At 35.1% G+C, this 12,878-nt stretch overlaps 1 protein-coding gene across 2 annotated transcripts in view; it reads left to right on the plus strand.

Annotated features, from left to right (window-relative positions):
* Nucleotides 1–886: 886 nt before the first annotated feature.
* The window catches only part of LOC141906744 (uncharacterized), a 30,437-nt gene continuing 18,445 nt past the window's right edge, over nucleotides 887–12,878 (plus strand). For both annotated transcript variants that reach the window (XR_012619410.1, XM_074796056.1), the window contains exons 1-23: nucleotides 887–1,120; nucleotides 1,653–1,784; nucleotides 3,411–3,701; nucleotides 3,799–4,134; nucleotides 4,909–5,244; nucleotides 5,677–5,946; nucleotides 6,677–6,775; nucleotides 7,964–8,038; nucleotides 8,119–8,160; nucleotides 9,379–9,423; nucleotides 9,563–9,637; nucleotides 9,944–9,991; nucleotides 10,226–10,255; nucleotides 10,336–10,386; nucleotides 10,472–10,534; nucleotides 10,843–10,926; nucleotides 11,199–11,246; nucleotides 11,329–11,367; nucleotides 11,527–11,544; nucleotides 11,629–11,676; nucleotides 11,769–11,822; nucleotides 11,976–12,023; nucleotides 12,574–12,642. Coding sequence is in view for 1 of the 2 variants with exons in the window: in XM_074796056.1 (XP_074652157.1) it covers nucleotides 1,670–1,784; nucleotides 3,411–3,701; nucleotides 3,799–4,134; nucleotides 4,909–5,244; nucleotides 5,677–5,946; nucleotides 6,677–6,775; nucleotides 7,964–8,038; nucleotides 8,119–8,160; nucleotides 9,379–9,423; nucleotides 9,563–9,637; nucleotides 9,944–9,991; nucleotides 10,226–10,255; nucleotides 10,336–10,386; nucleotides 10,472–10,534; nucleotides 10,843–10,926; nucleotides 11,199–11,246; nucleotides 11,329–11,367; nucleotides 11,527–11,544; nucleotides 11,629–11,676; nucleotides 11,769–11,822; nucleotides 11,976–12,023; nucleotides 12,574–12,642 (2,284 nt within the window). In the remaining variant the exon portion in view is untranslated. The remainder of the gene's footprint in view (nucleotides 1,121–1,652; nucleotides 1,785–3,410; nucleotides 3,702–3,798; nucleotides 4,135–4,908; nucleotides 5,245–5,676; nucleotides 5,947–6,676; nucleotides 6,776–7,963; nucleotides 8,039–8,118; nucleotides 8,161–9,378; nucleotides 9,424–9,562; nucleotides 9,638–9,943; nucleotides 9,992–10,225; nucleotides 10,256–10,335; nucleotides 10,387–10,471; nucleotides 10,535–10,842; nucleotides 10,927–11,198; nucleotides 11,247–11,328; nucleotides 11,368–11,526; nucleotides 11,545–11,628; nucleotides 11,677–11,768; nucleotides 11,823–11,975; nucleotides 12,024–12,573; nucleotides 12,643–12,878) is intronic.

Below are 12,878 nucleotides of genomic sequence, written 5' to 3' on the forward strand. Positions count from 1 at the left end.
AGTATAAATTCATGATATTCAGCTACCGATGGCCTTTAAATCGTAGACTGTTATGAGGACTTAAATTTTTTAAATGGCAAATTGACATGTCAATCATCTTCAGGGGCGGATCCAAGTAAGGCCGAAGCCTCCCCTTATCTCTTTTGCCAAGAAAATATTCTCACAACCCGGATTAGGAATGTAACAAATATAATAGAAAGTCTTTGTCATTCATTTTGTTCTTGATTTACTCTAGATGCCCCCAGAAAATGATCCATTCCTTGATTCCCTTAAAAAGATATATAAAATATAGTACAATATTCGCAGTCAATCAGTTGGTTTGTCTCATTCTTTTCTTGATGATTTATTTTCTTTTTTCCTCTTAACTACTTCGGTCAAACAAGAAACATTACACGATGGTAAAAGCTTTCCTAAAATAGATGTGCTTTAAGATTTCATTCAGAAGTATCGACAGGATGAGGATTCCGGAATACTGGACGGTCAAACATTCCACATTGCTGGGACAGTGAACTTCAAAGCTCTATTGCCAAATGACCTTCTTGGAGACAGGTTTGACTAGAGGTGTTATCATTTATATCGACTCGTATTCTATTCATCCATTATTAGATCAAGCACATTCTAATGATCTTAAAATTTTTATCAATATGTTCATTTCAGTTACTTTCACTTTGTCTCACTTTAAACCCATGTTTTAGTCTCTGGTTTGCTGTTACACATTTTTTCAGTTAATCAGACGGTTCACAGATCATTTTGTGCCTCGATAAGTACAAACCAATCACTTTGTGCCTCGATATTTACCAACCATTGATATGTAGATGAACCGACCGATGTGTTTTACCAGGTGTTATCATTATATTGACTCATATTCTATTCATGCACAGCGTTTATCGTTGACTCAATACATTTTGTATAGTTCCATTATTCACCCTCTAAGGATTATATTTTATAGGATACTTCCATTTTTCAAGATATTTTCTTCGGGCTGATAGAACATCTTACGTGAAGTTAACAATTGATCGTTCAGATTTTTTTGACTTTTCAAATGCATATCAGAATCGAGGATTAGTTGCTTTGTTTATGGATATTTAGAGTAGTTTCACTTTGTTTTTTTTTCATTAAGGTAAAAATCATTTCCTCATTAAACTCTTTTCACATCTGGGTTTCGTTTCATGAAAAGTTTTAAGCTTTAGACAGTTAAATATGAATTGTTGTCCTCATTACAAACTTGAAGTAACCAATCATAGCAGCTGACCTTGAGAGATTCAAGTTATTTTCACTCTGCTTTGTAATATTGGACCCCGAGCGAGACTCCTGGTTTTGATGTACACAGTCTTGTATGCAGTGACTATCCATCACTTGGACGTTACCAAAAATACAAATGAAATTGAAATGCTGGTCGAATTAATACTAGGAATAGTTCGTTAACTCATTCGTCGCCTAGGAATCTAATTGACGTTTCGTCTTCGTAGTTCTCAACTTCCGCGACGATTCTAAAATGAGAACTACTAAACCGAAACGAAATTTCGATTCCTAGGTAGTTAAAGAAATACGATCTTATTCCTAGAATTAATTCGGCCATCATATCACAAACTCCCAATCAGTCTAGTTTTCTGTATGTGATAATGATCTGAAGTTTGTGTCTTTATACTTAGGCAATGAATGAACCAAGATGAAGAATCTATGGAGGAATCCGCAGAAGTGTTTAGTGATCTACGTGATTATACTGTTGAATCTCATGGCGAACAACAACAGCCCACAAGCGTTTAGAGTCAAGAGAAATACAGGTAAGACAACGTGAAAGAACATATCATAGAGTTTATATGGAGAATGTATTACATAAGATGAAACTTATCACCAGACTTTGGAAACTTGTATTTGAAATATCTGGGACAAAATGATAGTAGCTGAATAGTCCACTTGAACTGATACATTTACCTCGAATGAAAACCCACAATCTCTCAAGTGTTTTACATTTTACCATTAAACATTTTAACTATTCAATAATTGTATTTTATCTTCTAAAACTCCATCTACACTTGATTCTTATACCCGGGTTATGCGTCTCCACTACGATGCTGGTTTTCCGCAAAACCTGGGTTTTAGAAACCGTATTGAAAAAGAAGGGTCCACTCCTTATTCAACCACGTTCGCGTAAAACTTTTAGAATTTTTACTAGAAGTGTAGAAAGTAGACCCGCGCAACGATTGAACTTAAAATTGAACTACAGATTGGTAGAAATCCCACAATAAAATCAGCGAAAGAAATTGAAATCAGAATTCAGAATTCATTGTAAACGAGAATATATTTCGAGCAACGTTTCGGCTAAACACAACTATGAGCCAATCATCAGGCGTACCGATACACGAGATATATTTAACAAGATATTTATACAGAAAATGAACTGAAGAATGAGTGATCGAAGTTAAATACAGAGTAAAGTTATTCAAAACATAGACAAGGAAACAATAGTAGAAAGAGTTAAGCAACAGCAAACAGCAAACTAGGGGTAAAACGAGGAGGTAAATAAAACACAAAACCCGAAACTAAAACGAGGAGGTAAACCACAGGGTAATCTAACAATCACAGAATACATCACAGGCTGTGTCTCAAAATCATAGATAATGCGTGTGAATATTAGATCTTAAAAACATCAAATCAGATTATTGTTTATTTCTTGTCGAACCTCTTCAAACGGTGACAACTATCGGAAGACAATTTGCTTAAACAAGTCTGGGGCTCTAGTTCCTCTGAAGTCGGTTTAAGGTGAATGAAATTGAGATGTTAATTGGTCAATTCTGAACAATGGCTCTGACAGAAAGATTGCCATTTATTTCAGCACCTGATGGAGTTGTACTGGACAGTGTGAATGTATTACCGGGTACAAGAATATTACGTATATTGTGTATTTGATATTTCAGCACCTGATCTAGTTGTACTGGACAGCGTGAATGTATTACCGGGTACAAGAATATTACGTATATTGTGTATTTGATATTTCAGCACCTGATGGAGTTGTACTGGACAGTGTGAATGTATTACCGGGTACAAGAATATTACGTATATTGTGTATTTGATATTTCAGCACCTGATCTAGTTGTACTGGACAGCGTGAATGTATTACCGGGTACAAGAATATTACGTATATTGTGTATTTGATATTTCAGCACCTGATGGAGTTGTACTGGACAGCGTGAATGTATTACCGGGTACAAGAATATTACGCATATGGTGTATTTGATATTTCAGCACCTGATGGAGTTGTACTGGACAGTGTGAATGTATTACCGGGTACAAGAATATTACGTATATTGTGTATTTGATATTTCAGCACCTGATGGAGTTGTACTGGACAGTGTGAATGTATTACCGGGTACAAGAATATTACGTATATTGTGTATTTGATATTTCAGCACCTGATGGAGTTGTACTGGACAGTGTGAATGTATTACCGGGTACAAATATGTTACTGTCGCAGGAAGGTAAAACTGTTAGTATTACCTGTAAACAGAGCAGCTCTGCAGCGACTGGTGTAGCATTCCAGCTACAAGTGAATAATGGACCAGAAGGGACCTGGATTGCATTACCTTCAGAATCAGCACCAGTTTGGGTTTTTCAGCCCGATGCTCGTAAAATGTATAAATGTGTGGCCATTAATTCAGCCGGAATTAAAGAAAGTCAAATCTACCAATCAGATGTAATCAGTGAGTATGCATCACTTATCAAATAATGCTGGGAAAATAGAAAAAAAGTTTCCTGTGCACATGTTATATTTTTTCGTGCATATAACTTTTATTTCAGGTATAAAGATAAATGAAAACCCGTGTAAACTGCATGAATTCAAACCATCACTAACTTGTACTTGTAAAGCCACTAGTAAGATTGGTAATCCAATCATCAAAGTAAAATGGTATGCTGATGGATTTACTGAAGGTTCAACGGATATTGATCAGATTCCCGATCAAGGCGTAAATACTCCGGTGAAAGATGGAGTTATCAACAGGAATCAGATGCGGTTTAATTTAATGCTGTACGCAATATTGATTCAATGTCGGTTATGGAAGTATAATGGGATAGAGTTACCGAAACAAAAACTTCAAGAACAAATACTACATCAAACTCCAATGAACGTTACGTGTAAGTTGGAGAATATTTTCATGAGAGATTTTTCATTCGATATCAGAGTGACAATAATACATGTTACATCGTTTATTCTATTGGTAACTGCCCATAGTTGGAGATTTAAGAGTTACTATTTCATAACGACTGGTGATAATGCCTATGAAATTCTTTCGTTTTAATATTTGGTCCCAAGAAGGTATTTCGAATACTGAAGCGAATTGTTAATAATAACATTAAAAGGACTAGAATATGATTGTGCATGAATTTGCTTTTGAAATCGAACCTACTAGAAAACGATTTCACCTTCAATGATTAGGCTTAAGATTTTGAGCCCACATGGAAAAATTGCAGCGAAATTGGTTAAAATGTTGACGTAAAAAGTTCGTTTCTGTAACAATTGTCGTCTTCGGGTATTCTTATGGCTATATCAGGGATTTTTAGTTTGTAATATGGGACAAAGCTTCTTGAACCGGGACAATAGGATCACGCACAACTCACCAGAACAAAGGATTCTTTTCATGAGTGCGATAGATACGCCACCTATCGTTGATATGTATTGTTGCAAAAACAAATAAACTATATTACAATATAATTATGTCGGGAGTTACACCGTTACATTTCCGTCGATTCAAATTTCGACGCCCTTGATAAACACACATTCCTCGGAGCGCAAGTAATATTTTACCATGTTTTATGGACGGACGTTTTCTCGATTTTGCACCGATCAGTGAAATTGAAGTGGATAAACATGATATCATCCAAAAATATATTTGCATCTTTATCTTTTAGATTTTCCCGATGAAATTGAAACACCAGATACTTTCACCGGAGAACCTGACATTAGAAATGAAGGAGATGTTGTAGAATATACTTGTAGAACAGTGATAGGAAGGCCCGATCCTACAGTGATATACCAACAGAAGAGAAGAGATTCTGAACGATGGCAGCCAATTCCTGATCCACAACCTCGTAAAGTACCTCTCAAAATGGGTTTAAAAGGTTTTGATACGACGTACAAGTTCAAAGCTGATTTCAAACTGCACAATGGAACGTCATTTCGATGTGCTGTAAAGGAGAACCTTACGTTTCCAGAACCTCGACAATTTAATCCAATCATTGTTCATTGTAAGTAACAGTTTCTTTCTCGAATTCGAGAAATAAGTAATTTTCCCTGCAACAATACAGACCCCAGTGATAGTACAGACCTATCCACACATATAGTATGACACAATGTAACCATGCTAAGGAGGAACATGGCAGAATCTCATGATGTCATCAGGTTCAAATCCCTGCCGAGGGAGGAACGTGGCAGAATCTCATGATGTCATCAGGTTCAAATCCCTGCTAGGGAGGAACGTGGCAGAGTCTCACGATGTAATCAGGTTCGAATTCCTGCTGAGGGAGGATGTGTCTACTATGTGTCTACTGTGTTTGTACTGTGACAGAGTCTCACGATGTCATCAGGTTCGAATCCCTGCCGAGGATGATGGGTCTACTATGACAGGGCTTAAGAACTGTGCTAGGTTAGATACTAATGTTTCTTTGTTTTTCAATCAGATTTTGCTGCACCAGTTTACAAGAAATCCAGTGAAAATGAAACAAATGCAGCGTATATTGTAACAGTTAATAGTTACCCATTGACTCAACAAGTTACATGTGACCCTCCAGCTGTCGTTCAAAAACTATCAAACTCTCAGTGGAATATAACGATACCTATCGTAAACAGTACCACAACTGACTATAGAGGGCGGTGTTTGGTTGATGGTATTAATGAAAGGGTTATTGATGTCGCTGGTTATCATCACGCCGGTCCAACTGATGAACCAGGTAAGATTCCGGGTCACGACTGGATGAATTTTACATGAATTTGAAGATTCAAATGATTCAATTCCATGACATTATAAAACTCGAGGCCATCATCTCTTAACTCGAAATCATTTCTACACAATCAAACAATTTACTTATGAAAGTCGTTATTTTCTAAATTGTCACAAAACCTATTAATATATTTCAAAGTCTCAATTTACTAAGTCATTTGTCATTATTATTGGGTCTCATTTTACTAGGTGTAAGTCGTCATTCATTTAAAGCGTCACATACATACATATTACAAAAAAATAATTTTTGTATTTTACCTAAAGTGTAAATCATTTAGATTAGTCAGCACAGCGGAGGAGTCTCGTGACGTCATCAGATTTTAAATCCGTGCGCGATGACGTAATTCTCTGTGTCGTCAGAATTGAGCGTTTTCTATTATTATCTGTGAATTCATCACATTCAAATATTACACAATGATTTAGCATCTTTAACTTTCTATCTTGAGGCTGTTTGACCCAATCAAGGAACGATTAATTTTCTCCCATTTTAAAAACAACTTATTTGCTTTATTCAGAGACTATTTGAGCTTTGAAATTAAGGAACAATTAATTTTTGTTTGACCTAGTTAATTATTCAATTAAATTGCTGTTACTTTTATCAATAGTTACAATGGAACTATTTCTAGCTTTATCTAATTCAATTCAATCGCATCACCGATTAGTTTGAATTTCCGTTTCAGATGCAGGAAATGGAGGAATTGTGGCTGGTGTTGTAATCGGTATATTACTGATATTACTGATTCTAATAATACTGTTTATACTGTGGCGTCGTGGCTGCTGTAAGTTTTACATAAAACCATCAATAAATCTGAAAAACAATAATAAACAAACTGCAGAAATGAAATACTCTATTAGGGGTAGAAAACCTAATGATGAACTGGTGGAAATTGTTAGTTCTATAATATATCATATACAGAATGCTAGAAATCCAAAAGTAGTGAACACAGCTGGAAGAATTCAGGGGTCCCAAGGTGGCCAGATACAGTTCATTCTCAATTATCTGTTCAAATTTCATTCATGCAATTGAATTCAAGAATGTTTGGAACTTAGAAGAACAGAATGTTATCATTTCTGGGATTCAGCACGGGTTGGGTCGTAGTTTCAGATGGCAGCAAACATGAAATGTGCTACGACCAAACATTCACCGATTCCATAACAATCATTTTGATAGAAACCGCCGGCATAGGTTTTCTTAGCCTCCAGGAGAAGCTACTAAGTAACATCGTTCTCTTCACAAATAACGGTGTTTGAAAAAGTATCCATTTTATAATGTTTAGCATCATTCAACTTTCAATCAATTTTCTAGACACAATACGCGCATTATTCAAACCAGAATTTAGATGCACGAGACGCATTAAAAATCTAAAGCCAGAATATGCATAATGTTTATTTATTTTCGTCTGACATCGATCACTTTCAGATCTGAATCAGTGCGGTCTAAATAAAATATCGTTTTTATATCTATTGTAAAATGCAGCATTAATTGAATTATCTAATGGCGAATGAATTACTCGTAGATGCACAGTCTTCGGTACAGGCTCGATACAAGTCTCTGCGGGGTCATCAATCAACGTTGATAGGTTAAGATTTCTTGCCTACGTAGGTTCTGCATTTTCTCGTTGGGAAGTATCGTTAAGTTGTTGGGTGACGATAGTAATAAATTATCACATATGCCTACCGGGTATCGGTAATGAAAACTTGCGCCCGGTTCCTTGTCCCAGTTACCATTTATTGCCAACTAGAAGAAATTCCGTAAATCTCTGATTCCGAAAAATGACAGTACCGGTTTAAACTCGAAAAAGTTACGCAGTATCATTGGTTCAATTGTCTCATGGCATTAGTATCCATGACTATCTTTAGTGGGTGGCTCCATGAATATCCAAATCACACTGTTTCTTTATTGGGTTGATTTGTCAGGTGAATGTGCATCGTGTAAATAAACAGTATTTCTGTTTTCTAATTTACAGTACCGTGTTTGGGTCCGAAATCTAAAGATGTGATTGAATTGTTGCGTTGGACAAGTGAAACCTGGTATGAAAAAGGTAAGATTCTCTCACATGATTTACTGCACATATTCTCAGATATCGGTTTGATAATTTTAGGTGTTGTTTTCTCTTTGTAGATCATGAGAATTGGGTGAAAACACGTGACCAACTGCAGCCGGGTATTCATAGAATTATTAACCCTTTATTTCTATTACCTGTAGAATATCTTGCATGAATAGAGTTCATAGTTTTAGAAATCATCCACTAATCATCTGAAAGATACACAACTGATTTTGCTTCATTATCTAAACTGTAATTATCAATTTAAGTTTATGGTTAACAACGTAATTTCTTGAAGATTTCTTGAGAATTGTTTGATCAATTGTGTTGATATTTCGTCTATATATGTTTTAACACACATCTGCAGTCTTTCTGGTGCATGCCTAGCGATCATTGTTCTTTAAAGAAATCAGCATTTCATGCACATTTTCGAAGTCTATGGGAAATTTCAAAGATATTTGGCTCATTTTTATTGAGGTCTGAAGTGGACAAAACAACATGCTCCGTAAAAAGACATTGGCTTGATCGAAATCAAGATGACTAATTTTCGATTTTCGTTTTCAAAAATCAGTACTATTTGCACATCATATTTTGAGGTTTTCTAGAGAAATTTTAATAGATTCTTTAATCTATTTTTTTTAATGTTTGGTTTATACATGTATCTACCCTAGATGTATCAGCAGTTCTAAAAATGAATAGTTGGAATCAAGACTGGCGGCTATTGTTACTCGGCAGGGCGGTTAAAACGACCCTCTCCTTTTTTACCAGGTCTAGAGGCTTTAAAAGATGGTCGTTTCTCAATATTTGTTTATTATGGAAATCTTCTTTCTGACCAGAAACTAGTCCATATTCACTTACGTGGAAATCCTGGACTTCACTTGTAGCAAGTGAGGATCCACCAGGTGCAAGGAGGCAATTCCTTGCTATTTTTAGAGTCTGACCTTTTCGTGAGAAAGAAGAAAAAGCATGTGAAAATCCCTGATAATGTGTAGGCCTAAGCGTTGTTGTCGTCGTTAACCGGCGCTTTTTTCGGCAGTCCTCCAGTTCATGGTGTTTCATCGATAGTTCATTGATGTGTTTGGTTGAATGACTGGACTGGTTCCGGGTCAGGCGTATTGTCTGATCGTGCCTAGAACGCGTCACCACGCATCTAATTTTAAAACGTTTTCCGCGGGAGGACGCCCACTAATTTAACCCCTCCCTCAAATCCTGGATCCGCCACGTAAGATGCGGCAATTGAGAATTCCCATTGAAAATCAACTATACACGAGAAACGTTTTTGGATGTCGTTTTTTCATGTTTATCTGTAGCTAATATTTGTGTTGTTTGTTTAACAGTTGAAACTGGAGACTTTGAGGTCATTGAAAGGTCATTAAGTCCAGGTATATATTTAATGGTTATTGTAATTTCATTTCAATAAAACAATATAAACTCAGATAATTCAGTTATAAATCAACTACTTGTTCGTAACGTCGATGAATTCATTTAAACAATTAATTTATTGTCAATTTTTCTTTCTAGAAATTGTTAGAATAATTGTCGATATTTATGGAACTAAGAATGATTGGGAGTTAACGAGGGATAAGGATAAACAAGGTAAGAGGAGTGATGACTCAGTTGCCAAGGTAAGAGCCAAACCGGCTGATTTGTTTGTTGCAACCCGGGGCCGGGCTTATAGACTGGTGTTAACTTTAAACCCGGGGGTTAATCTAATTAATTTTCAATTGAGTTAACCCTCTGGTTAAAGATAATACCCGCCTATAAAACCGGGTCCTGCATACAATACTGTACCGGAATATAACACTTCCCCGGGCCTCCTATCTTCATCCAGCAGTAATTCAAACTGTTTGATGCTCAGTTTATTCAAATATTGAAAAAAATGCTTTCTATATTTCATTTCAGCAATAGCTATCAGAGAATTTCTGTTTGGACAGTTATCAAGTGATCAAAGTAAGTAATTGTTTACCTATAGTTTGTTTTAAGTTTATGTACGCATGGGATGTATGTAAACATGCGCATGTGAGTTATGTGAACATGCACATGTGAGTAATGTGTACATGTACATTTGATTGATACATAGTAAGTTGTGAGTTGGGTAAACATGTTCATGTAAGTTAACATGCACATGTGATTAGTTTACGTGTTTTAAGTTAACACAAGTTTCATCAATGTTTATATTTTCAGGTATGTTAGATTTGGTGAAAGAAATTCTAAGTAAGTTTACGAAACGACTCAATATTTCCTCTTCAACTCGAATCTTGGATTCAAATGTGTTTATAATTATCTATTGACAGGAAAATACGTGAGAATAAACGATTTAAAAACGAAACTATCAAATGAGATCGGTAAGAGTTGATTGAATACAGTTATTGATGTATGAGTTTATTGATTATTATTCAACTGTCAACTCATTTTGTAAATGTATTACAGATACATTACTGAACAAGAAGAGGTCAATAGATGGCGCTGATGCAGTTTACAATAGAGATGAAGGTACCGTTATTATTTACTGTTCAAATGAAATATTCAGCTTCGCAGATAGAAATGTAACGAATTCTATTCAAGATGGCCGCATGGCAGCCTTTTGGCAATAATGAATAAACCTTATAAAAGCGACCAGTTTAAAATTTCATCTTAAAAATATCAGACTAGAGCTTCAGAAATACTCAAGTTACAACAAAATTATCAAATTTACAATTGTTATTTAAGAAATAAGATGTGATATAAACTAGGGGTAATGATACAGCATGAAACAGATTTTCAATTAAACTAATTTCAAATCTATTTTCTCCGTGTTTCAGATGAAGTTCATATTAGTTTTATGACGCAATTGAATGAAGAGAAAAGACCCCTGACAAACAAAGAGAAACAGTTCATCAGACATGGTCAGTAACACTATGAATTCGGTCTGAGTTCAATTTTCACATTTAGTTGACTACACAGGGTTACCACGAGTCTTAAGAGTGTTTAAAGAACTTACTGGCGAAAATGGCTTACTTTTTGGAAAAAGTAGTGATTTACTGTGTCGCTAGTGTTTAGGATTTATCTGTATTTATCGATTTGCAAAATAAAACGAGCGCCTGTGAATCACACTGAGCTTTTTTTCGTAGGTTTCAAATCCCCAGTAAATGGTTATAATGAATTTCTATATTTTCAGTTGCTTCAGCAGTTGAATTTATTGTTGATTTCTTTGCTAAAATGTCCGGTAGGTTCCATAAATCATTTCAGTAAAAATACTGTGGAGTTTGTTGTGGAATCATTGAATAATTGGTTTATTTTTACTGTAGATGCTGAATTATGTGAACGAGGAATATTCAACATTAAACGTAGGTTTTAATTCTCATTTATCCTCAACTGAGCGTATAAATTCACGCGCGCTCTAATCTACTGTACTTGTACATGTGCTTTATAATCTACTGTACATGTACAAGTCAGGTCTCTGAAGTTTATGTACGTTCTGTAAATACTTTTACCTTGTATTTCAGCTACTGTTGAAATTGCTGGTAAGTTATAATATTCACTATGATGTTTAAACTGGTGCTGAGTCTGTTCATTTATAACTGAAATATCACTGTATCTTTTTATAGAAATGTTTGTAAAAGATACACTTAATAAAGAAGTTAAACAACAGAATGGTGAGTGTTCAGTTAATCTAGGAATCTATCAAGGGAGGAGGGCTTACGACTATAAACTGATTACAAATTAAACATATTTTCTCTAATTACAGGAAACCTCGTCACACAAATAGAAAACCAGAAAGTAACTGATGAAACAAAGACAGGTTTGTTGTACATTAAACTAATAATCATAATTTATCCATAATTTATTCAGATGTTGTCAATATTAAACTATTTACCGGTACGAAAAAAGTGTAGATACAAATTTATCCTGCAATAGTGAATAATAGAAACTGTCCTTATGGTTGATATTACAGAAATGGGAGTGGCCGACTGGGGCCGTTTTGTGAACAAAGATATTTGTGGTAAGACTGAAAATGTTATTCTTTCCCGTTTTTTCACGCTAATTACAATCGTTTTGTTAATGAGAAATCTGAAGTACAATAAAACCAGCTAGACCCGGTGATGTGGAACAATTGGCAACGTTGTCAAAATTCATCCGCTTTCTGGGAAATTTAACGTGTTATAAAACCCGGTTAATCCAGATGTATTTGGATGAAATTCTAGTTAGAACTAATCTACCAGATCAGTTCAAACTAGAATTTCATGAATTTCATGTATTGTAATTTCATTAGAATAACATGAATATTGACCAGACAAAGATATTTGAGCGAAAGTTTTATTCTTTTATTTTTTACGTTTATTACAAATCGTTTCGTTAATGAGAAATCCGAGGTACAATAATAATATCACTACCTGGTAATGTGGAACAATTGGCAACGTTGTCAAAATTCATCCGCTTTGTGAAAAATTTAAGGTTTAATAATACCCGGTTAATCCAGATGTATTTGAGTGAAATTCTAGTTTGAACTGATCTGATCAATATTCATGTTATTTTATTCTATTCATTTGTAGAATCAGTTTTATTGGCGTCAAGTTTGCAGAAATTAGAAGAGAACAAACATTCTACAGAACTAGATAAAAGTAAGTGTAAACTTTCTTTGTCCCTAGAACTAAATTTACAGAGTATTTGATGACCATGAATTGAAGATGAAATTTATTGATGTCATCAGATTATCAGAGGCATCTGTTATGATTCAGAGCCACGTTTTAAGTGGTTTTAAACTAAGAATGTTGCTAGGTGACAGTTTGTGTTGATGTGACTATTCTTAAGACCGAGTTCGAATCATAGCTTGAAGAAACCGTGTTTTGATTGTCAT

This window comes from Tubulanus polymorphus, chromosome 6, assembly GCF_964204645.1.
Source record: "Tubulanus polymorphus chromosome 6, tnTubPoly1.2, whole genome shotgun sequence".
NCBI lineage: Eukaryota > Metazoa > Nemertea > Palaeonemertea > Tubulaniformes > Tubulanidae > Tubulanus > Tubulanus polymorphus.